Below are 23884 nucleotides of genomic sequence, written 5' to 3' on the forward strand. Positions count from 1 at the left end.
TGGCACACCTCAAAAATGAAATTTAGTTGCCCGCTCTCAAAGTGAAACACATACATGACACACACCTAAACATACTATGAACAACATACGTATAGACCCACATCCCTACATATACGTAGCAAATAAATATTAAATATTGTCCGTCTTGAATATATAACGGAAGGAGGAAGCTTGACTAATGATCTAGTGAAAAAAGTTTCTGTCTGTTAACAATTTACACTTAACAATTTACAAGTAAGAAGTTATTTTGAACTGAAATTTAAAAGGATGTGATATCTTTCTCTTTAGAGTCCTAGAAAAACTGTCTAAAGGCTGCTCACATAGATCAGATTCATGTCCGTTTTCTAATAAACACTGCAAAAGATCCCAGAGCATTTACTAGTTCAGAGTAATTTACCATATTCAGCTCTGTGAGAAAAGATGTTTTCATCTATTGATTTCAGTATCTTTAAATGAAACGTGGACTCTCCAAATACTAGTTAAGTACACTGTCACATATGGCTGCCATTAGCAAGTTAAGAAATCAATTTTCAGGGAAACTAGAGGCTTATCAGTTATTCATTCATATTCCACCCTGCTTCTCATTGGTTTATGATAAAATAACAATCAATTAATGTCAATATCAGAAAAAATAAGCAGACCAATTTCTCATAATTAAAAAAACCCCGCACTCCTCAGTTTTCCTGTTTAGTTAAGCATGTCTTCAACAGTCAACAGATTCATAGATTTTCTGTGCCTATTGTAAGATACATTAATTATATGAAACAAAATTATATAGTTCCATGCGCACGGATATGGACAGAGATCAAGGTGTACCAAGAGAGCAGGAGGACTGAACAGCTTGCCTCTTGGAGTTGTGGGTGCTGATGGAATAAGAACCCAGCACTGGGCAGGGGTTGGACTAGAAGACCTCCAAGGTCCCTTCCAGCCCTGAGTCTATTCTTCTTTCCATTTGTTTCCCAATGAAAAAATCCTCTTCCTGAAAGCTACCATGTGAAAAAAAATGCATACCCAGCCTTGGGAAGGAGGAAGGGAGCAATGAACCATTAAATAAGGGGAAAAAAGATGATTCAGAAAGTGGAATGCACAAGGAATAAACTCAAAATAATCCCAACTTAATTTAGCTCACTATAAGATGGGATAGAGAGAAATTCTGACAGGCTTTCTAGATTCCGTTCTACTTTACAACAAAAAAGGGCATTCTTGAAATCTCTGCTGCTTCAGTTTTTTTTTACCTTGATTCTCTTGAAATACCGACAAGCCATTAGTCTATAGACAGACATCTCAATGAATGTTATTACTGATTTCAGAATGTAGGACTATAGGCAGCTTCTTTCATCTGCTAGACAATTCAGTTCTTTTTAAAATTTAAAAGAGGAGCAGTCATAAAAATGTCCTTTTTTCCTCTCTTCCATGTAATCAGATTATCCATGCTCTATTTTAACCAATATTTTATGGAGGGGAATTTCAGGCACTGTTAAAACAATTTATCTAAAGAATGCTAGGCCGGAGAAAGATAGTTTTGAGGTACTGTTGTGATGTCTTTGTATTCACATCTCACACAAACAAGTATATTTGAATCTAAACTGGATTAATAACTTTAGGACTGTACAGTAAGGGCTTTTGCTGGGACTCAGATTTATTGATTTGTTCTTCATTTAATTTTCAAAAGGATGGTAATGTCAGATTAACTGAACTATCATTTCTAATATTTTTCCTGAATAACAGCTTGGGGAATAAATTTCCCAAGATGGATAGGCCTGACTTTAAAAACCTGGAGTATTAAATGTCTATGGAGATTCTCAGTCATCCAGGTCACAGTTGTCTCAAAGGTGCTTTTTCAAAAGACAACTCAATTTTCTTTGTTTTTCCTTGAAGACATTTCTCTTCTTATCCAAGAAGCTTCTTCAGTTCTGACTGAAGATATAAGGATTTATATTCCTTGCAGTCATCTGGTTAGCACTCTTTCCGACAGTCGTTGAGGCCACTTGGAGGTTTATTTGTGTTTATCTGTTTATCTGCTGACAGGAACTGTTGTGTTTAGAACACAGACCTTTCAGCAGTACCAAGAAGGTTCCACACCCATTTGCACTACTCTGGTGACCCTGAGGGCACAGATAAACCTCCAAGTGGCCTCAAAGACTCTCAAAAAGTGTGCTAATGACCAGATGACTGCAAAGAGTACAAGTCCTTCCATTCTCCACCACTCAGTCAGAACTGAAGAAGCTTCTTGGATGAGAAGCAAAACATCTTCAAGGAAAAACAAAGTCCAGTTACCTTTTGGAAAAAGCATCTTTGGGACCCGGAGTATTAAATTTTTCCCTTTGGAAAAGAATAGACTTATGACTTATCCACTGTGGCATAAATCCCCAATGGTTGCCATTAAACAAATTATTCAAGTCTTAAAACAGCGTTTGATATAATAAACTGGATGAAGAAGAATAAAATTATACTTAATACAGTTTTTTATATTTTATTTTATTTATTTGTATCCCACCTTTATTATTTTTACAAACAATTCAAGGCAGCGAACATATGCAACACATCTTACTCTTTCTATTTTCTGCACAACAATAACAACCTTTGGGCTGAGAAAGAGTGACTAGCCAAAGGTCACCCAGCTGGCTTTCATGTCTAAGCCAGGACTTGAACTCACGGTCTCCTGCTTTCTATAGCCTGATGCCTTAACCACTACTAGACCAAACTGGCTCTATTAACAATTAATTAACATTAATTAACAATTAATTAATGAACAATTAATATATTAACAATTCATTCAATTGGCTCATTAAATAGTTTCAAAACCTGTTTTTAAGCTACTTATGAAAATATACAACCTACTTCTAGTTCTCAGTTTGTTTTTCTTAAACTAATTCCTTCTCCTTTTCCTTTTTTATTTCTTTTCTTAGAGCTGCCACATCTGGGCTGTGAAAATCTCGATGAGCCTTAGATAGGAGCAGACTTAGCTCTTTGCTGCTGCCTAATGAAAAATGAATTAATTTTTCAATAATCAATCAATTTTTCCCCATTGAAAATCAATTGACATATACCATTCTGACAACGACAGCACTAATAACTAAGGAAGCATTTTTAAGACATCTTTATTTATTTTAATTTTAGTCAGACTTGCTAGTTATCAAATTAATTATGATTTTAATAATAATAATAATAATAATAGTAAAGTTGGAAGGGATCTTGGAGGTCATCTAGTCCAACCCCCTGCTCAGGCAGGAAACCCTATACCATTTCAGACAAATGGCTGTCCAGTCTCTTCTTAAAAACCTCCAGTGTTGGAGCATTCACCGCCTCTGGAGGCAGGTTGTTCCATTTTTTTCTGACATTTTTTCTGGGTTTGTTTTTACCAGTGCTTCTACCAGTATCAAGGCCAAGAGTGAGAACATTATGAGTTGCTTTGTACATCATGCCAAGTCATGGTTTTAATCTTGCCTTTTGGATAGCCTCAGTCATTAAGTTGGCATAATGCTAAACCTGATTTATACATAGCAACAGTTTGCTTGTACATACACCTAAACCAAAAACAAATACATCACATTATGACATAGCATATGAAAATCCAGATGATAGCAAGCCAGGATTAAAAACAAGCCAGGATTCCTAAGCAAGATTTACATTTTCACTGTGATTTACAACCAAAACAGATATTGGTTTCTTTCTCGAGATGGGCCATACCCCAAACCACAATTAAACTAAACACATTAATATTCCTGTATATGCAAATCCAGTTATTGAATTCTAAGCTAGGCAGAGCCTTTCCAAATGATTTCTTCTGGCAGTCTGATTTTCTCACTTCACTGACAGCAGGAAGATGAGGAACGCACATAAGTTGTGCAATGCAAGACAAGTAGGTCAAAAGGAAAAAAAATATCCTCATTTTCCTTTCTTTGCTCCATTGCAGTTAACTTCCTGTTCTTTGTGAAATGTCGACAGGGATGCAATTTACGCGTCAGCTATTTTGACTAGACATCAGATGTAACGTTGATCGCTATGACAAGGATTAAATCTTTTCTCAAATAAAGTCAGCCAGCGCAAATGCATTATTATCTGGGGGTATGACTAAAATAGCTTTAGGAGTTTGTCCTATTTTCACTTCATAACATGCTCTTGATATTGTTATGGGCTCCAGTAATAATAATAATAATAATAATAATAATAATAATAATAATAATAATAATAATAATAATAATAATAATAATAATAATAATAATAATAATAAAGTTGGAAGGGACCTTGGAGGTCATCTAGTCCAACCCCCTGCTCAGGCAGGAAACCCTATACCATTTCAGACAAATGGCTGTCCAGTCTCTTCTTAAAAACGTCCAGTGTTGGANTAGAGAAAATGACTGCAGGTTTACCTACAAAGGACTCATATTATATTCTGAATACAAGTGGTCCGTGACTGATGACCACTAACGAGCCCAAATTTCTGTCACCAAGCGAGACGGTTGTTAAGTGAGCTTTGCCCCACTTTATGATCCTTCTTGCTACACTTGTTAAGTGAATCACTACAGGTGTTAAGTTAGTAACATGGTTGTAAAGTGATTCTGGCCTCCCCATTGACTTTGCATGTCAGAACGTGATCAACTGACCTTGGGACACTGCAACCGTCATAAATATGAACCAGTTGCCAAGTGTCCGAATTTTGATCATGAGACCATGAGGATGTTGCAACGGTCGTTAAGTGTGAAAAGTGGTCATAAGTCACTTTTTTCAGTGCTGCTGTAACTTCAAGCGGTCACTAAACAAATGGTTGCAAATTAAGGACTACATGCACTGTATGTTGGAATAAGAACAATGTACTGGCATATATTGAAATACTGTATATCTTTCCAATGGCTATTAATGGGTTTCCCACTGTCTTTATATTACTGGAAGTATATGTACATCATATTATATATTATGAAAACTGCAATATAGTCTCATATATGTAGATTTTTGCCCCGGCTATTTCCAAGAAAACTTCCAGAGGGATATGCTCTGTGGGTATAAACCTATACATATATATTTGGGATTAAAATTCACTGAAAGGACTAATAAAGGACTAAGTAAACATCCATAGAAATATTTATATACCCAATAAAATTAGAATAAATTAGTATAGAAAGTAACAAGTAACTTTCCCTGTACCTCATTCAGAAATAATAGCTAACTAGTGGTACCCATCATGTTGCAATACTATATACTTACAGGGTTGTTCCTGTTCATTAGCAAATATGACTTTGAAAAACCTCATATGGGTTGATACGAACATGAATTTGTTTATTTATTTAACTCATACAGCCACCAATCTCAGCACATGATTCTAGCCGTCTGACAACAATTTTAAACATAAACATTCACACAAATAAATAAAATAAGAAAATACCAATTCAATACTATGCCAAGAATTGACTCAAAAGTCCAAAAATATACAAACTACTATCAAACAAATCAAGTTTACTACACATTCTGGCCTTAGCCTTGGATGAACAGCCAGGTCTTTAAAACGTTACTGAAAGCCAGCAGGATTGGGGCTATCTAATTCTAAATCACAGATGGAATGTTCCTCATATGGCGGGCACCATGACAGAGCTGGCTGACTTTTGAGTTCCACTAAATAACACTGCTTCTTAAAAGAAACCTAAGAGAAGAATCTACTCCCATATTGTTCGCCCTCTTGGTTTTTAGTCTCTACTTAATTCTTACTCATTTTACTTGCTTTTATATTTATTCTTTTATCATTTTGTAAGCTACCCAGACCTGTTTCAACGGGAGATGGAAGGCATATAAATTTAATAAATAAATGAATTTTAAAAAGCATGCCAAACCCTGTGAAAAACAATCCAGAGAGGCTGTCCTATAAGGAAATAGTCCTTGCCCTGAAGAGTTTTCTAGCTGATAACCATCACCATAAATTGTATCTGGAAGCCCACCCAAAGCTAGTGTGGATCATGAAAACAGTAGTGTTATGTGGGCTTACCATAGCATGCCCAAAATTGACCAATAGTATGTAATCATGTGCAGAATCAGTATGTTTTAATTTTAAGGAAACATTTCCTCACGCAGAGAAGCAAAGTCTGAAAATTTGGTCAATGCAAATATAATTGCACCATATCATTTTAGTGACTATAATTTTGTGCTTCGGCATCTATGCCTCCAGAATGTCTGTACATCAGAGTATTTTATACACATCCAGCAATTATTTTGTAGCTTTTCACATCATCAGAATTTTGACTGACAAAGTACCATTCCAAACAGGGTCCTGTTTAGACATCAGCGTGAAATGTGCTAAACAGTCATCACATCTTTATGGAAGGGCTTGTCACAACATAAATCAAATGCGTTATAGCTTCTTATTCTTGTCTAGTAAAGATGAATGACGCATTTGCAGTGAGGATATTATATCTTTTATGAATTAAAGATCTCTTGTAACTAGGAAACCATTGAATCTTCTGGCAAAAAAACCCCCAGGTTGTTTATCTGGAACTTCAGTTCTTCAGGTAATGCACCTGTATAGAGACTCATTTCAAAACCTTGAAGAGTTAAGACAGATTTTTAGTCAAGAAGCTTCTAAGATGCTTCATTTTTCTTCTTTCAGTTTCCTACTTCAAAGCTCTTGCAATCTTGAAAAACCTAGGAATACCTACCAAGGGAGACATTTTAAGAAAAGATCTGTGGATTTTTTGAATGCACAGATGACCATTGAAAAAAACCAATTACAGCTCTAGTTGGTCTCTGTACATCATACATACAAATGACCTATCTGCTGGAAATGGCCAAATAATCATCAAGAAGAAAGTGATAAATCAGGTAAATGAAGCATTATCTTGGTCTTCAACACTGAGATGATAATGCTGAATTATCATGGACAGTTGGGATTCCATGGCTACTCTCCTAGGAGCTGAAAGCCTTGACAAAAAGGCTCTCGGGGAGGAACTTGATTGAGTGAAATATTGAGATCCCATTCTACACTCATATTAGAAGTTTCATGGAGACATTGGAAAGGATAATTATTTTAGCTATTAAATGTATAAATTTGTGAGGGGGCTGGCTTTCTTTTTTTGATCCAAATGATTTATTTTAAAAAGTTACTGAGATCGGCAAAACTGACATTCGTTTGAGTGAATGTCATGGGAGTGAAGCATTTTTCTCAAGGAGCATGATAGCAGCTAATTAAAAAAGTAGAAGGAATAATTGCTGAAGTCAGATAAAAATGTCCCAATTTCTTGAAGTTTTGTCAGGATTCAACTAGGGTCAACTTCTTCTATACAATCTCCACCAAGGACAGACCTTCCCAGTGACTATAACCAATTACAACTACTGTATTTAGCTGAATTTTGCCACATAATAAATACCATTTTATCTCAGCGGATCCTTTCTTATATATATCTGCTGATTCATAAAGCAATTACATTTTATCTGACTCCTTTTGTTTCGCTTTAATGGATTTTAATCGTTTTATTTTATAATACTGTGAGTCCATGTGGTTAAATAGTTCTGATTTATTGTAAGAACCCTGACATAAATGGAATGGAATGTTCTTTATTGGCCGTGTGATTGGACACATAAGGAATTTATCTCAGTGTACTTACAAACTACAAAGTGGTCAGTCATTGATCATAAATCATAAGATACAATCATAAATCACAAGATACAAACAAGTGATAAATCACAAGATACCAATAAGAGAAGGTAGTAGGAAAGACGAGAAGATGTGAAAGATGAGAAGATAATAAAATAGAGTAGAAAAGAAAATAGAATAGAATAGAAAATAGAAATAGAACCCAAAATAAAGATTTCTAAATAAATTAATGATTAGAAGTAGGGTTACGGCAAGACTACAACTGAAAACTGGATTATGTCAAATTCCTCCAATCATGTACTGGTAGAGGGTTTTTGTTGCAGTTGTTTATGCAACAAAAGAAGTTAATTTGGTTTAAAGAAAGGAGCTTTTTAACCAATTTTCCCTTGCCTTTATTTTCAATGAAATACTTCTCTGATCCACCTGGTTTTCCACTTGCAAGATCAAAAGTAGAAGAAGAGAAGTTTTAAGGAAAAACAACAACATAAAAAAGCATTGGGAAAGCCTTCCTACCACAAAGCAGCAGGTTTTGTCTCCAAACCTTTATTTTATGAATGCAAACCAACAAAACAAGTAAAGAAATTGGGGGAGAACAAAGGAAAAGGAAATGAATACCACCTCACTTTCTATTGATTTATGACAATTTTCCCTTGTCCAAACCCATGGATCATTTCTAATATGATAGCTGACCTGGGCAATGATTGAATGATTCTATGTTAAATTCCAAAGGGATAATAACTCTCTTGTGAATAAATACTTTGCAGATTATGAGTAGTCTCGATTTACAAACACAATTAAGCTCAAAATTTCTGTTGCTAAGAAAGAAATTTGTTAAGTGAGTTTTGCCCCATTTTACAACCTTTCTTGCCACAGTTCTGAAATAGATCACTGCAGTTGTTCAGTTAGTAACATGGTTGTTAAGTGAATCTGGCTTCCCCATTGACTTTGCTCATCAGAAGGTCACAAAAGGTGACTTCTGGTTTGCGTTGTGGTGGGATGGGATGCAGGAAGGCAGGGCTCTGCCTTCCATGCCTGATTTCGCTGTACTGGGGGCCCTAAAAAGGGCCTAAAATCGCCCCAAAGAGGCGATGAAGAGGAGGGGTGCCCTGTTGATCATGGAGAGACAGCGATCTTTCCATTCGACCCAAGGAAAGCCCTCCAAACTGGCAGGGGAAAGACCGGCTACATTCCTGTGGCTGGCCATTAACTGCTGACAACCCTGCTGACAACCGAAGAAGAAAAAAAGCACCAATTAATACATTGTAAACAGCATGTTTGGAACTGGGTGAGAATATTGATCCTTTCTTTACTATTTTACAACTGAATTTTCTGGGAAAGGCTCCCAAGAAGCTAAAAACCTCCGAATGTAAATGGAAGCAGCGTTTTAATTTTATGGGGATAGAAATATACAATGCTGAAGTGGAAGTAAGATAAAGCTATAGTTTTGATAAATCTGAGAACTGAGATAACTGTTAAGATTTTCTCTTTGAAAAAAAAACATTGAGGCAAAATATAAGAAATCAATCATTTGTTTTAAGAGTGGAAAATGGATTTGGAATGACATCTAGTGGTGGATTTGTGTATAGCACTATAATTTGCTTCCTGGCTGCTTGGTGGTTCTTAGCTTGGGAGAACAGCTGGCAATAAAGGAAAATATTTTGGCATACTTATCACCCTGACCTTCTTCAATTATAAATACCTACTGAGCTTGGACTTTTAACTTCAAGAGCTAGTGGGAGAGAAAGAAAAATTTGACCTTGGACTATGCCTGGTTGGGAGAGACTTTTGAGCTGCTTTCAGAGATGGTTGAACATTTTGAAGACTTCAAACATTGTGGATTACAACCTTGCCTGATTGACAATGTTTGGATATTTGAGACAAAGGATCACTATAAAATATTGCTTTCAGGACTGAACCTATACTTTGGAATCTATTGGATTATAAAGGATACGTATAAAGAAAACTAGAGGAAACTTTTATCTACTCTTACTGAGACTGGTGATACTAGAGGATCTCCAGGAATAATGCCTTAAGAAAAAATAAAAACACCTTTCAGAAAGAAATATATTCCATGCTACAACTAATTCACCAAACAATTGTTGAATGCAAAGAGAACATAAAAAGAAATCATAATGAGACTAAAAATAATTTAGACAATATAAACGAGCAAATCTCCAAATTAAATCTATAACTAGAAAGTTCTCAGATAACGACTACAAAGTATGAACAAATAAACCAGAAATCAGAAGACGAAATAGAGGAAATGGATTTAGAGACAGAAGAGATAAAAGAAGGGAAATATAAAAGACTATATACAAACAAAATACTGCAAGTCTTAGCTATAACAATGAAAATGCAAAATATCTTTTACCTCTTAGGTCTGCAAAATATATCTGATGGCAAGGAAGATTTTAAAAAATGGAATATAGAGCTGTTAGGGGAAATGTCACAACCTGGGAGACAGGGAATGAAAAGAGAAATGGAGGGAGAAAGGAACTGGGAGTTGTTTAAGGAATATAAATGGGCAGAATTCCCCCCCCCCAAAAATACCCTACCTAAATTGTCTTTCTTATGCCAAGCAATTTTTACAAAAATAGAAAGAAAATTCCTGGGTGATCTAATTGCCCTGGCTTGGAAAGCTACTTGGCAAAGAAAGAAAGAGTCAGATTTAAAAACAGAAGATTTGACCTTTTAGAGAGGGCATTATTTGTTTAAATACTTGTTTGAATAAGATTAAAAGAACGGATGACTCTTACATATAATTAGACTTTTATAATGAAAGATATGATTTAGAACTAAGATAGCATTTTTTTCTTTTTCTTTTGATATGGGAAATATGAAGATAAGAACATTGATATGAATAAAATCTTTAGCTATATAAATGTAATTAATATTGAGAAAATCATAACTGATAAAGATATTTCAAATACTGAGGGGAAATTAAAAACAAGAGCACTAAAAACAGAATATTGATTAATGAATCGACAATACTGATTTACGAATTGATATTATTATTTGTATGACATTAGTAAAATATGATGAAGATGCTTAAATTTAACTCTGTATACATTAACAGTACCAAAAATTGTTAACTGTGTAATGAGGGGAAAATGGAAAAAGTATGGAAAAGAAAGGAGGATCAGGGGAAAAAATACTGGATTGTGTAGTATTGAACAGATTTATATTGAAGAAGTCAATATTAAATATCTGAACCCAGACATGTTGTTTACTAAGCACTAAAGACTGCAATTCTTAAAAAGTAATAAACTTTTATGAAAAAGGTCACAAAAGGTGATCACATGACCCCGGGACTCTGCAACCGTCATAAATATGAGAGTCAGTTGCCAAGCATCTGAATTTTGATCATATGAACATGGGGATGCTGCTGCAACAGTCATAAATGTGAAAAATGGGTCATAAGTCTCTTTTTTCAGTGCTGTTGTAACTTTGAACAATCATTAAACAAATTGTTGTAAGCTGAAGACTATCTGTACTATAAACAGAGATGTATGGAAGCCTTGACCTCTTGTATAAAGATGGACATGCTGCAAGTATCACATCTAGTTTGCTTCCAATTGCTACATCTTGGCTTTTGTACATTGTCATTGGAGGCAAACAGAAAAACAAAGGAATGAAACATAATATGCAATAAATATTTTATTGCATTAATCATAATAAGCTGTGCTGTAGTCTAACCGATGAATATTCTTAAATCAACTTTAGAATGCGATTGTAATTTCAGGCTTAGCAGTATGAGCTGCAAGGCAGTAATTAACCCAGTAAATCACATCCTGGAGTTTTCTATGGAACTTGACAGGACTCAGCTGATATATTACTTATTAGGAAAGACATATACAGTCCTGAGACTGTAAATACTTTAAAAAAAAAAGATCGTATTGCCAAATGCAATAAATCACAGATGCCCTTTTTCTAATTTATCTGTTACATCCGCAAGAATATAAATATATAATGTGCAGTGAGCTATTGCTGTCAGCTTCTCACAGTGCAAAGAATGCTGTATGAACTTTCCAGGGAACTTCAATTCTCACCTCCTAGAGAAGACAAAAGCTACAAAACATTGCTATTATTGAATTTGTTTTTTTCTTTCATTTGTGTTATTTGATCAGATCAAATCACTGGCTTTTAAATGCATTGCCTTTCTCTTCAATACAATTATCAGATTATTTAAGGCTTTGAATCTGTAAATAGGAACAGGAAAACATAACAAAGAGTGTTGTGCTGAAGAATGTCCTCTAAAATAAACTATTGGAACTGAGATGGATTCTGAGATAAGTTTGAGAATCATTCCAGATGAGGAAAGATTACATTTCATTCATGTTGCATTAATAAGTTTCTCAAATGTTTGACAGAAAGTTGGATCATAGAACAGTATAGTAGATCAATGTTTCTCAACCTTAACAACCTGAAGACATGTGGACTTCGACTCTCAGAATTCTGGGAGTTGAAGTCCATATGTTTTAAAGTTGCCAAAGTTGAGAAACACTGGTCTACAGTCTTCTATAATCTAACATTCCATCCAACATTTAAGAAACTTATCAATGCAACATGAATGAAATGTAATCCTTTCTCATCTGTAATGATTCTCAAACTTATCTCAGAATCCATCTCAGTTCTATTAGTTGCAGATTGATCCAATATATTCTTCCTTTATTTGTGCAAATCTTTTTATGTCTTGCCTTGTCTTATAATACCCCAAGGCAGCTCACAACCAAAATCATAAAATGCATGCATCGAAATAAACCACTGGGCTAATTTTTGACTATTCAATCGAATGCTGCTACTGTGTTTTCTTAATAGAATGGTGCGTAATCTGTGCAGAGGAAAAGGATCTATTTGAAGAGCTCTCTAGCTGAAGTACTAAGCTATTAGTTCTAGGACTACAACAACAACAAAATCCTGTTGATATTTTTCATGTATTTCTTTGAACTGAAGAAAATAGATAAAGCCTTATTATATAAATAATCTGGTTTGCCTATAATTTGCCTTCTTTTGATACAAGATGATGCACATTCATATTTTAGTTAAAGAGCAAAACTGGGACTCTTAACACATTTCCCCAAGGCTCCAATCAAATTAAATGGGTTATACGTGACAAATTCGACGGAGCAAAAAAGGTTGGGAAACAGGATGATTATCTGCATTACAAGAAGAAAAAGAAATAGAAAGTTTGCACAGAAATCCAACTGAAGAAGCTTCTTGGATGAGAAGTGAGACATTTTCATAGAAAAAAACCAGGAAAGTCCAGTTGCCTTTTGAAAAAGCATCTTTGGGACAACCATGACTGAGAATCTCCATAGACATTTGCACAGAAACTTATCTAGCACAAAATCCTAAACTATGGCACAAGGGAAGGATTTAATTTACGTATTTGATAAACAGTATCAATAAAATGCTCTGCCTCTGTTTCTACTTTGTGAAGAACTGAAGGTAATTCACAAAACTTTAAAGGAAAACAGAACATATATTCATCCATGTCCAATATGGAAATCCCAGCACATACTTTCACTTAGGTTGTTACTCAAGGTTTACTAGCAGCAACATAAATAAGTGCACAGTGGGGAATGGAGGAGAAAGAGGAGACAATATCTGGTAGAACATAAAGCTAAGAACGAATGGACCTTTTTATTATTTTTCAAAGTGGGAATGTGAGTTTGTAGAAATATATTTACTGAAAAAAATCTCCCCAACAATATGAAACCTGGAACACAACTGAAAAAAAAAATTCTTCTATCTGTTCTGTAAAATAAATTAACACTACTTTAGTATCTATGTTCCTCAATGCCAGTCATTATAATTTCTCAAAACAGACCCAATGTCCTTCTAACTACTACCTTGCAAATGACTTTATTATTTTTAACTGTGACTGTACTTAGTAAATCATTGTTATTGGTCTTGATCTGTACAGTAGCCTATCCCATGGGAAGGAGTCAAATTAGATAATGTCATAGCAATAACTGTGATCGTTTGGGATGTTAACTAAATATTAACAATTCACTTTTAGAAAGCATTCAGAACTAATTTATGGAATAATTGGGACAATACGCTGCACTTCAGGAGCATGAGAAGCTTGAATCTTCCACTGTATCCAAGGCTCATTTTCAAGATTTGCTTCTTATCTAGTGAATCTTTTTTTTTAATGGACATCATCTCCATGTCATCCCCAACTCACTGCCAAGATAGCCTGAAGCAGGTGTTCAGAATTCTAAATTATAATTTGCCTCTTCTTTTTAATGCAGCGGTTCTCAACCTATGGGTCGCGACCCCATTTGGTGTCGATCGACCATTTCATGGGGGTCGCCAAGCAAGGCTGTCCGCCATTTTTTTCCCCTTTTCCGGCGGGTGCCTTACCTCCCTTGGGCTGGGCCAGCTGGTGGTCGGCCTGCTCCGTCTCTGCTGCTTGCCAGCTACGCCTCGGCCGGCGCAGGGGACAGAACCACGCATGCGCGGCGCTCCCAGGCAGGGAAAGTCCTCGACTTACGACCGGTTGGGTAGTCCTCGACTTACAACCAGTTTAGTCCTCAACTTACGACTGGTTTAGTCCTCGACTTACGACCGGTTTAATCCTCGACTTACGACCGGTTGGGGGTCGCAGCATTAAAAAGGTTGAGAACCACTGCTTTAATGCATATTTTATGGTATAAACACTCTACTAAATCTCAATGACCCATCCAAGGATGATACTGTCAGGGACACTGAAGTATCCAGGTCCTACTGATCACCTAGATCTGTTAGGGGCACATTCTTTCTCCCATCTGGTTACTGGACAATGTGACATTATTGCCATTTTGACTTGGCTGCCCAAGAGAAAAATCATCTGACTTCCAAGGCTTCTCCTGATTTTGTTTTGTTTTCTAATGGGAATATTGATTTCCTGGGCAATAGGACACATTGCAACAGAGGTCGATATACTCATTAAGCCCCTACTACCTGTTTTACACAACTACTTATTAAAATCCCATATTTGAAACGCAGGTCTATTGATCTCCGAGAAGATCATCACATCTCAGAGTTAAGTAGATCACTGGTTCTTCCAATAGGTGTATAGCAATCTGTTGCGATTTGATGGATACAAATTTTATTGCTCTGGATGGGGAGGAATAATGCAACATTTCATATATATTCTGCAGAGTACTCTCTCACCCTGCAGGTCATACAGATGTTCCTTTATCACAAACTGACTCTGGGATCAAATTTTTCCTTTTGAAAAGCTACACTTATGCTTTAGCATTGATCTGTCAACAAGCATATTTTTTAGGAAAATTGATATATTTCTAGCTATTCCTACAGGACTTCAGTACACAGCTTTGGAAGGTGAAGGAAATCTGCAAGCATTGAATGAAGAATAAGAGATAGCAAGGAGAGAGAAAGAACTTCGTTGGAGCATATTAAACAATACAACATGATGTATTTGCTCTTCATGGTTTGGCTTCTTGGAAATATACTTTTCAATCTGATGCAGCCTGCAAGAAATAGGACTGTTGGCTGCCAAATACTTTGTAACATAGAGAAAGAGAACAGGCTATAATATATTTCAGATTTTATTATATTGCAACTTGTAACACTATACAGGCAGCCTAATCTTTTCTGTCAGCCTAGAGTGCATTTCAAATAAAGGTTTAATTTGATTTTTTTTCTCATATTTCTTGTTATTTGCCTGAACACTAATTTTCTCTTTATTACCAAAAAGAAAAAAGAAAAGAAAAAAAAATCAATCTCTCCCCTCCATTCCAAATAGTATAATCATATTAAATTTGGCTCTCCAGCAGAGCTAGGCTGAATCACTGCCAGTTCTTTAAACTTGTTATTACATACACAAGAGAGACTCAATGCAAACATGATTCATTCAGAACAGTTTAATTGTTCATTTGAACACATCTCTCTGGATGTGACATCGGGGATCCCTCCAAAACCTGGCTTAGCAAAGAACTAAGGATTTTCATTTTTTAAAGAAAGAGTTTCAGGACAATCCTTATATAAGGATTGTCCTTGTATGTATGTATGTATGTATGTATGTATGTATGTATGTATGTATGTATGTATGTATGTATGTATGTATGTATATATGTATATATGTATATATGTATATATGTATATATATATATATGTATATATGCATATATATACATACACACACACATATATGTGTGTGTGTACTGTATGTATACACAAACGCATATATGTATGTATATTATTACATCCAAAATTTAGATTATTTAACTAGTTAATTATTAAATTTATTTATTAAATTTACTTGCAGCCTATCTCATTACAAACAACTTTGGGCAGCTTACAACATTAAACATTGTATTTTGGGGAGGGACTTCTGTGCTACTTAATTTAAGATTTATAGCCTGTCCTGTTCCCAAGTGCTCCAGACCAATAATCCACTTTTTATTTTAAACAAACAAATAAATAAATTACAGATGCCCAAAAGAATGAAGCAACTCTTCATAATATATATGATTTATGAATGGACCTGTTTTAATGGCATATGTGTGAGGAATCTGTGGGTCTCAAGATATGGCCAAACTATACCTCCAAGCAGCACCAGTCAGATAATCAAGTGTGAGAAATGTCAGGAAGAGCAATTCAATAATATCTGAATTATAAATCTAAATACAGGTAATCTTCATTTTGCAACCATCTCAGACAGCAATTGTTCAACTCCAACCATGATAAAAAGGTAACTTTACAGTCAATCTCATATTTATGAATGTTACAGGTTTGTAAACCTGAAATAAGATTATAAGCACAATCACGGTTTCACTTAGTGACCCCATCACTTAATGACTGAGTTGCTGGTCCCAACTATGGTTACTAAATGAGGACCACCTGTACTTTGCCAGATGCAAATAGATGATTTGTATGCAAAAACAAAGCTCTTGCACCTTTATTAATGTATAAATGTATAAATTAATAAAGTGTCAGTAGATGTAACTTTTATTCTTGAGCAATCACACCTACTGTGCAAAACAAGTACATACAAACAGGATAAGATCTGATGGCAGAAGATCCACTCAGAGTAACACAGCATGGTGTTGTTTTGAAACACTGCATTTTGCCATTGAAAGAGTTCCTTCAAAGTAACCCATTTAAGTAATACAAATTTCCATTTAAATTTCAGCTGAGTCTAAAGTTACCTAAGAATTGATAGAACCTAGAATTACCTGGCTAATTCACCAGTTACATTTATTACATGGGATATTTCTTTTTTAAAAAAATAAGCAGACCTATACACCAAGAGTAAATTGTATATAATAATTGCTTTTACAGACATAGCTTTCTTCATAAATTAACTTAATATATCTAAGAAACAAGCCTTTTGAAAGTTACTGATTTTTGTTCTTTTCACTGAAAGTGTCCAATAGTTGCCTCTGGTTAATAAAAACATAAAGCTCAAAGACTAGAAGCATATTTATTTCCTTGACATTTATAAAAAAACATGAAGAACAAATTTTAAATATATATCAAAGTTTAATAGATATTTTATGTGTATTTGTATGTCTGCTGAGATAATCAAAATTATAAAACTGATAGTGCATTTTTATTTCCAGCATTAAAAGGTTTCTAATGGATGTTGACTACCTGAACTTTCATTTTAGACAAATTTTCTTAGGCCACTGAAGGATTCCAAATGCTGTATAAAAAGTAAACATTCAATATTTTCAATGGATCACATTTTCTTCAACAGTTTCTAAATGTATCCAAAGCAAAAACTTTAAGTGAAGATTCCATTTGACAAGGGCCCCACATATAAGATTCAATTTTTAAATATATCAGTTTTTTTAAAAAAATATTAAACTTCTAAAAATTCAGATGAATCAGGCTGCAATGCTAAAATAAAAACCTCCACCAATTTCTACTCCCTGACCCATCAAAATAAAATCAAAACAATAAGAATCTAGGAAAAGAGATTCATTACAGATTATCACATAGAGTTAATAGTTCCCTATTGTTGATACTATACCCTGCGCTGATAGATAACTTCTCCCAATGGCTTCATGAAGATATGAAAAAGAAGAAGAAAGAGACTGGAGTCCTGAGGCACCCTGCAAAGCAGAGGTCTCAGACCAGATCACTCTCCCCCAACACCAACTGGAACAATGGAGAACAGTGAACAAGTCCCCAATTCTTGATAGGCTAAACCAGAAGGATATCGCAGTCAACAATATTAAAGGCCACAGAACTATAGAAGAATGGTCACTTAAAGTCTCAAATTTAGCAGAAATGGCCAAGATTTCCGCATATGTGAAGGACTATTCACAAGAAAGATATATTTCGGTTTGGAGAAGATGGATAGATTATATTGAGAGTAAATATGGGACTACAAAGTTTCATTTGGTTTTTGAGTGAATCTTAGAGTATTAATGTAGTTTATATGTTATAATAGTTTAGTTATTTTTATTTCTAATTACTAATATGATGTTATAATTATTGTGTTTAATACTAGTATATTTGTTTAAAAGAGAGTTAAAGGATGTTATAGATTTGTTATCTTAATAGTTGATTAATGTTAGATAGAGTATGATTATTGTATTGTTAACCCTGTGATTGGCTCTGGGAAGTGGGGGGGAGGGAGGGGGAGGGGAAGGGCGGGTTTTGGGGAGGGGGGAAATTATATTGTAAAACTTTTAAAAAATTTCCAATAAATATATATATATATATATATTAAAGGCCACAGAGTGATGAAGGAATGTTAGGGTGGATGCACCACCCCATCCCAACCCCACTAGAGGTCATCAGGATGTGACCAAAGCTGTCTCAATACTATCCTTTGGTCTGAAACCCGATTGGACAGGTTCAGATAATCTGCTTCCTTCAGGACGTGGAGGCCAATCACCTTCTCTATAACCTTCCTCTATAGGGGCGGGGACTGGATGAAAATTGCCCTAATCTAAGGGATTCAATATGGTTTCTTGAGGAAGGAATGGAGCACTGCTTCTTTTAGAAACAACCCCTCTTTTAGATATATTTCCTCTAGCCTGGAGAAGCATCTTTATCCGAGAAATTACAGCAGTCTTTCTGGATTGCATTGCCATCTTGGCCTGGACTTTCCAGAGAGTTCAGTGTTGCTTTCCACTTGTAACTTCTTTTCCCACTGTTTTTTTCCCCCAAAGGTTTTACTTTTCCGCAAAAGGTTTGTTATACAGGACTGCAGAATCATTGAGTAACGCCCTTCTCTGAAGGCACTGAATGTTTCCTTTTTCTTCATATTCCCCATTTCTTTTCCTCGTAAACATTCCCCAAAAGATAGAGGGAGAATCATAATGATTCCACATATATAGTTACTTTATCCATTCATGCACACATATTCATCTGCTCGTTCAACCTTCTCACCTCCCCCACTCCCTGCCCCCAATTTCATTCTCTTTTCCTTTGGCTTTCAGTCACCATTTATTTTTCTTCCTGTCAGAAGAGTCTTGCCACCTCTTGCAATAGTGAGAGTCAGTTTTGTCTAATGATTAAAGCACCAGGTAAGAAAGGAGGAGATGGTGAGTTCAAGTACTGCCTTAACCATGAAAGGCAGCTGGGTTGACTTTGGGCCAGTTACTCTCTCTCAGCCCAACCCCACGTCACAGGGTTAGGCTGTGGGCAAAAATAGAAGAGAAAGGAGTATGCTTGCTGCCTTGAATTATTCATTTAAAAAATAATAATAAAGGTGGGATAAACATAAATAAAATGTTTGTGGGATATTTTTTTCTAACTTAAAGACTCTTAAATTACGTAGTTATTAGAGTAGGAATTTATTATCTACTTTTAAGTTTCAAAGTAACTTAAATTTGCGCAAGGCATTTTGCTCGGGCCAGGCTGCTCTAGAACAGGCAATGCAAGGTTTAAAAAGTAAGGGAGCAGGCTAGTCACATCTAAATCAACCCCCCCCCCAAAAAAAACACTCCACCCCTCCCCCAAACTGATACTTTAACTTGGATAACTTGCATATTTTGGATGATGCAAATGCAGAAATGGCTGCTGTATCTTGAACAGAAATGCCATTGTATCATAGTGAGAAAGACAATGATCCACTGAATATTTTCCTTGCTCATTTTTCATCTCATGACTGGTGACCAACAACTGTAGGGCCCTTGCTCTTCTCCTTTTGTGTGGTTCTTATCAACGAATCAAACATGAACTACCCAGAATTTGAAATACAGGACCTCTTCGGGTAGAAGACTGCCCTGTGGGAGATAGGGTAGATTAAGTAGAATATTGATCTGCTTGCCCTTCTCTGCTGGGGGACAACTTCTCGTCATCATACTTGTTTTTAACTTCCAAGAAAGTCCACTAAGAAAGAAAAGTGTGTTATGCTACTAGGTGAGATTTATTATATCAGTGATGGCGAACCTTTTAGAGACCAAGTGCCCAAACTGCAAACCAAAANATGCGAGGCCAGGAGGAATGGGACGGGAGGGAGGGAAACCAGCCATGCTGGGATGCATCCGGCCACATGGGACCTCAGCGAGTTAGCGGGTGGCTGGTTGAAGAGGGACGGTTGCCATCTCCGGGGCATGGCGCGCGTGCCCACAGAGAGGGCTCTGAGTGCCACCTCTGGCACGCGTGCCATAGGTTCGCCACCACTGTATTATATGCTACTCTGGTTCACTGACAGAATTTTACGAGAAAATAAAAAAAATTCTTGTAATCCTCCCATTTCCCCCTGCTTTTGTCTTTTATTCTGTATTTCACAACTATTCTAAAGGATAAAGTGGAATAGCTTCAAAAAACAAAACAAAACCTCCTTTGCTTAACGGCACTCGGAACCCTGATGCTTGTATTTCACATTTTCCTTGCTTGAACTGAAATTGTATGAGTCTAACCAGAGTGTCAGGAATGCTAGTAAGAGAAACAGACTGAAGCTGATATAAGATCTCACAATGCAAAAAGGAACTTTTCACAAAGGAGGTACAGATATTCAACTTTTATCCTTTCCTTGTGAAATCTAATGAAATTCTTTCTGATAAGCCATGCTGTGCTTTTGCCCACTAATTTCAGAGGGAGCCGCAAGCCTGATTATCTGTTCCACCTGAAGTTCTTATCTTCTAGGAACCATGATTACATTCCTCTGCCTTTAGAAAACTAATGATGTGCATAAAGATCCAATGTAATGTGTATACTGTGTTAGATATAATTCCTTTTCTGTAACAGTGTTAGAAACTGTGATTAGGATGTGGTAGGTTACTATCCTGGCCAATAAGTCAGTTATTAGCTACTTTATTATCCTAGTATCAGGAGCCATGGTGGCACAGTGGTTAGAATGCAGAATTGCAGGCTAATTTCTGCCCACTGTCAGGAGTTCGATTCTGACCGGCTCAAAGTTGTCTCAGCCTTCCAACCTTCCGAAGTGAGTAAAATGAGGACCCAGATTGTTGGGGGGGAGGGGGCAATATGCTGACTTTGTAAACAGCTTAGAGAGGGTTGTAAAGCGCTATGCAGCAGTATATAAGTCTAAGTGCTATTGCTATGTACTATTTATCTTGGCCCCAAATTACACTGATTATTGCTGCTGTATTCCTACTAGCACCACCACCACGAGTAATCAGTTAGCGCAGTGATGGCGAACCTTTTAGAGACCAAGTGCCCAAACTGCAAACCAAAACCCACTTATTTATCGCTGGGTGCCAGGTGGGCGTGGCCCACTGGGTGGGCGTGGCTGTGGTGGTCATGGCAGACTTGGTGGGTATGGCCAAGGTGGGCATGATCACCTTGATATTGCTCGTGGGGAGGGATGCCTGTGGGGGCCGGGCANATGCGAGGCCAGGAGGAATGGGACGGGAGGGAGGGAAACCAGCCATGCTGGGATGCATCCGGCCACATGGGACCTCAGCGAGTTAGCGGGTGGCTGGTTGAAGAGGGACGGTTGCCATCTCCGGGGCATGGCGCGCGTGCCCACAGAGAGGGCTCTGAGTGCCACCTCTGGCACGCGTGCCATAGGTTCGCCACCACTGAGTTAGCACTTGTACACATTGAATTAAAAAAAATTACTTCTGGAGAAAAAAATACGATTTTTTTTAAAAAATGCATCAAGCAAATCATCATTAGAAACATTACAAATGTTGATACCTGGTATTGTCTGTGCCACCGGCTCAGTGACCGTGCAGGACGCGGTGCTTGGCTGCTGCTGGCTAGAGCTAACCTCCGGCTCTGTGCTAACAGAAGGAGACAATGCTACATCATTGGAAACTTGATTTGGTCCCGGCTGGAGGAGATCTTCTGAGGCTGACAGTTCTTCTTGCCCAGGCAGCTGCAAGGCTGATAAAGGAATGCTGATAGGTTTGCCAGAATTAGAAGTGCTGGCAGGCACCTGGAGGGCCACCTGAGGATTTACTGTGGGGATGTTACCAGACCTTCTGCTTGAGGAAGGCAGATTGAGTTTGGGAGGCTTCTGGGTCACTGGCCTTGAGGTAACTTGTGAAGAGGCTGAAACATTCTGTAAATCAAAGTCAGCACTGAGGGAAGGAGATGCATGAGACGTTAGCTTAGATGCCACAGGATAGGAGGCTCCACCTTTAGGTTTTGACATGTGTGTCAAGGACAATGCAGGGCCGTCAATGCCACCAGTGATTTCTGCATTAGCCACGATATAATAATCCTCGGGGAGTTCTTGCTTTATTTTTTTGGCTAAAACATCACTGCTGCTTCCATCAATGACCTGAGACTGAGAGTCCAAATGTAGTGAAGAAGAAGATGGTCCAGGCCTTTTAAGGGAATTGATCTGAGATCTTTGACGATGAGGTTCAAAATCGCTATCTTCATCGGTCACCGAGGACTCACAGACCATGTCAAAAAGATTAGATTCATCTTCGTATTCCTCCACTGTTTCGTCTAATTCAGAAGGCTCACTGCAGTAGGAGAAATCGCAGGAATCTCTGGTTCTGTTACAGTCCAACTTTGCTTTTCCTGACCTCCCGGGATAGCGTTCCACTGGGCTGGCTTGGGGGTCTGGAGGCATGCCTATTATGCTGGGACTATCAGAGTTGAAACTTCGGTTGTCCTGAAAACAAACTCTTTCCTGTGAGCCAGCCCTACAAGTAGCTGCCAATGGCCAGTGATAGGCATGGCCTGCACTACAGCCCCACATAGCTGTCAGGTTGCCATGGGAACCCTCTGAAAGTAGGTGTTTTAAATTTGGAATGAGGCTGCAAATGGTACCATGACTGTGGGCCCAACTGACCAGCTTGGAAAGGTTTTCAGAAGATGTATGGAGGCAGTCTTCCATGGTGCATCACTCAATGACTTTGTTCTTTGAAAGAAAAGAAAAAGAAGTGCATTAGAACCAAAGTTGGTCCTTGAACTAGAATACATATTCCACAAAACACAGATAGTTCTTGACTTACAACAGTTCATTTAGTGTCCATTCAAAGTTACAATGGAACCGAAAAGCGATTTATGACCGTTTTTCACGCTTACGATCATTGCAGCATCCCCATGGTCACGTGATCAAAATTCAGATGCTTGGCAACTGGTTCATATTTATGACGGTTGCAGTGTTCTGGGGTCATGTGATCACCTTTTGTAACCTTCTGACAAGCAAAGCCAGATTCACTAGACAACTATGTTACTAAATTAACAACTCTAGTGATTTCGGTTAACAACTGTGGCAAGAAAGGTCGTAAAATGGGGCAAAACTCACTTAACAAATGTTTCACTTAGCAACAGAAATGTTGGGTTCAGTTGTGGTCGTAAGTGAAGGACTACCTGTATGAATAATTTAATCAATGGAAGATATCTCCCTACATTCCCTGCATACCACTAGCAAAGGCAAAATAATAAATAAATGACCAATCATTTCAACCTAGTTCGCAGAGGTTATAAAAGATCAGTTTTAGAGTATAAACATTTTGAAGTAACAAATATATAACTTTCTTAATTTTTGTCACATAAGAATGCTATAATTAGTTCTTTTTTTGGGAGGGGAACTATTGTTATGTCTAGGAACTTAGCTTCTTTTTGTTTATGCATGATTGAAAAGAACAGAATGAATGAAGAATCAAAATAATAATCCCTTATATGGAGGGAAAATGTAGAAAGAGCACTCTAATATCTGCCAAATTACTCAATTTTCATGCCATAACTGAGATGGAGATTTAATCGATGGGGATAAGATGTTCTTTGTAGCTCACCTCAATTCTTGGGGACTCTGCCTTAGGAAAGTAAGACAGAACTTTCTCTGATAATTTTAAGAATTTCCTAGGACTTATCTGCACTGCAACTGACTAGCAACTTTTTCTGGAGGAAAGAAATGACCATCACATGAAATCACATACTCAGTGACTTCAGGAAATGTTT

The 23884-nt window shown here is 36.9% G+C and overlaps 1 protein-coding gene across 1 annotated transcript in view; it reads right to left on the reverse strand.

Annotated features, from left to right (window-relative positions):
• The window catches only part of LOC107290348 (uncharacterized protein KIAA1958-like), a 47509-nt gene extending 24695 nt beyond the window's left edge, over positions 1-22814 (reverse strand). The window contains exon 1 of the mRNA XM_015819223.1: positions 21659-22814. Within this exon, the coding sequence (XP_015674709.1) occupies positions 21659-22814 (1156 nt within the window). The remainder of the gene's footprint in view (positions 1-21658) is intronic.
• Positions 22815-23884: the final 1070 nt, after the last annotated feature.

The sequence above is a fragment of the Protobothrops mucrosquamatus genome, unplaced genomic scaffold, assembly GCF_001527695.2.
Source record: "Protobothrops mucrosquamatus isolate PMUCROS unplaced genomic scaffold, P.Mucros_1.0 scaffold874, whole genome shotgun sequence".
In the NCBI taxonomy this organism is placed as follows: Eukaryota; Metazoa; Chordata; class Lepidosauria; order Squamata; family Viperidae; genus Protobothrops; species Protobothrops mucrosquamatus.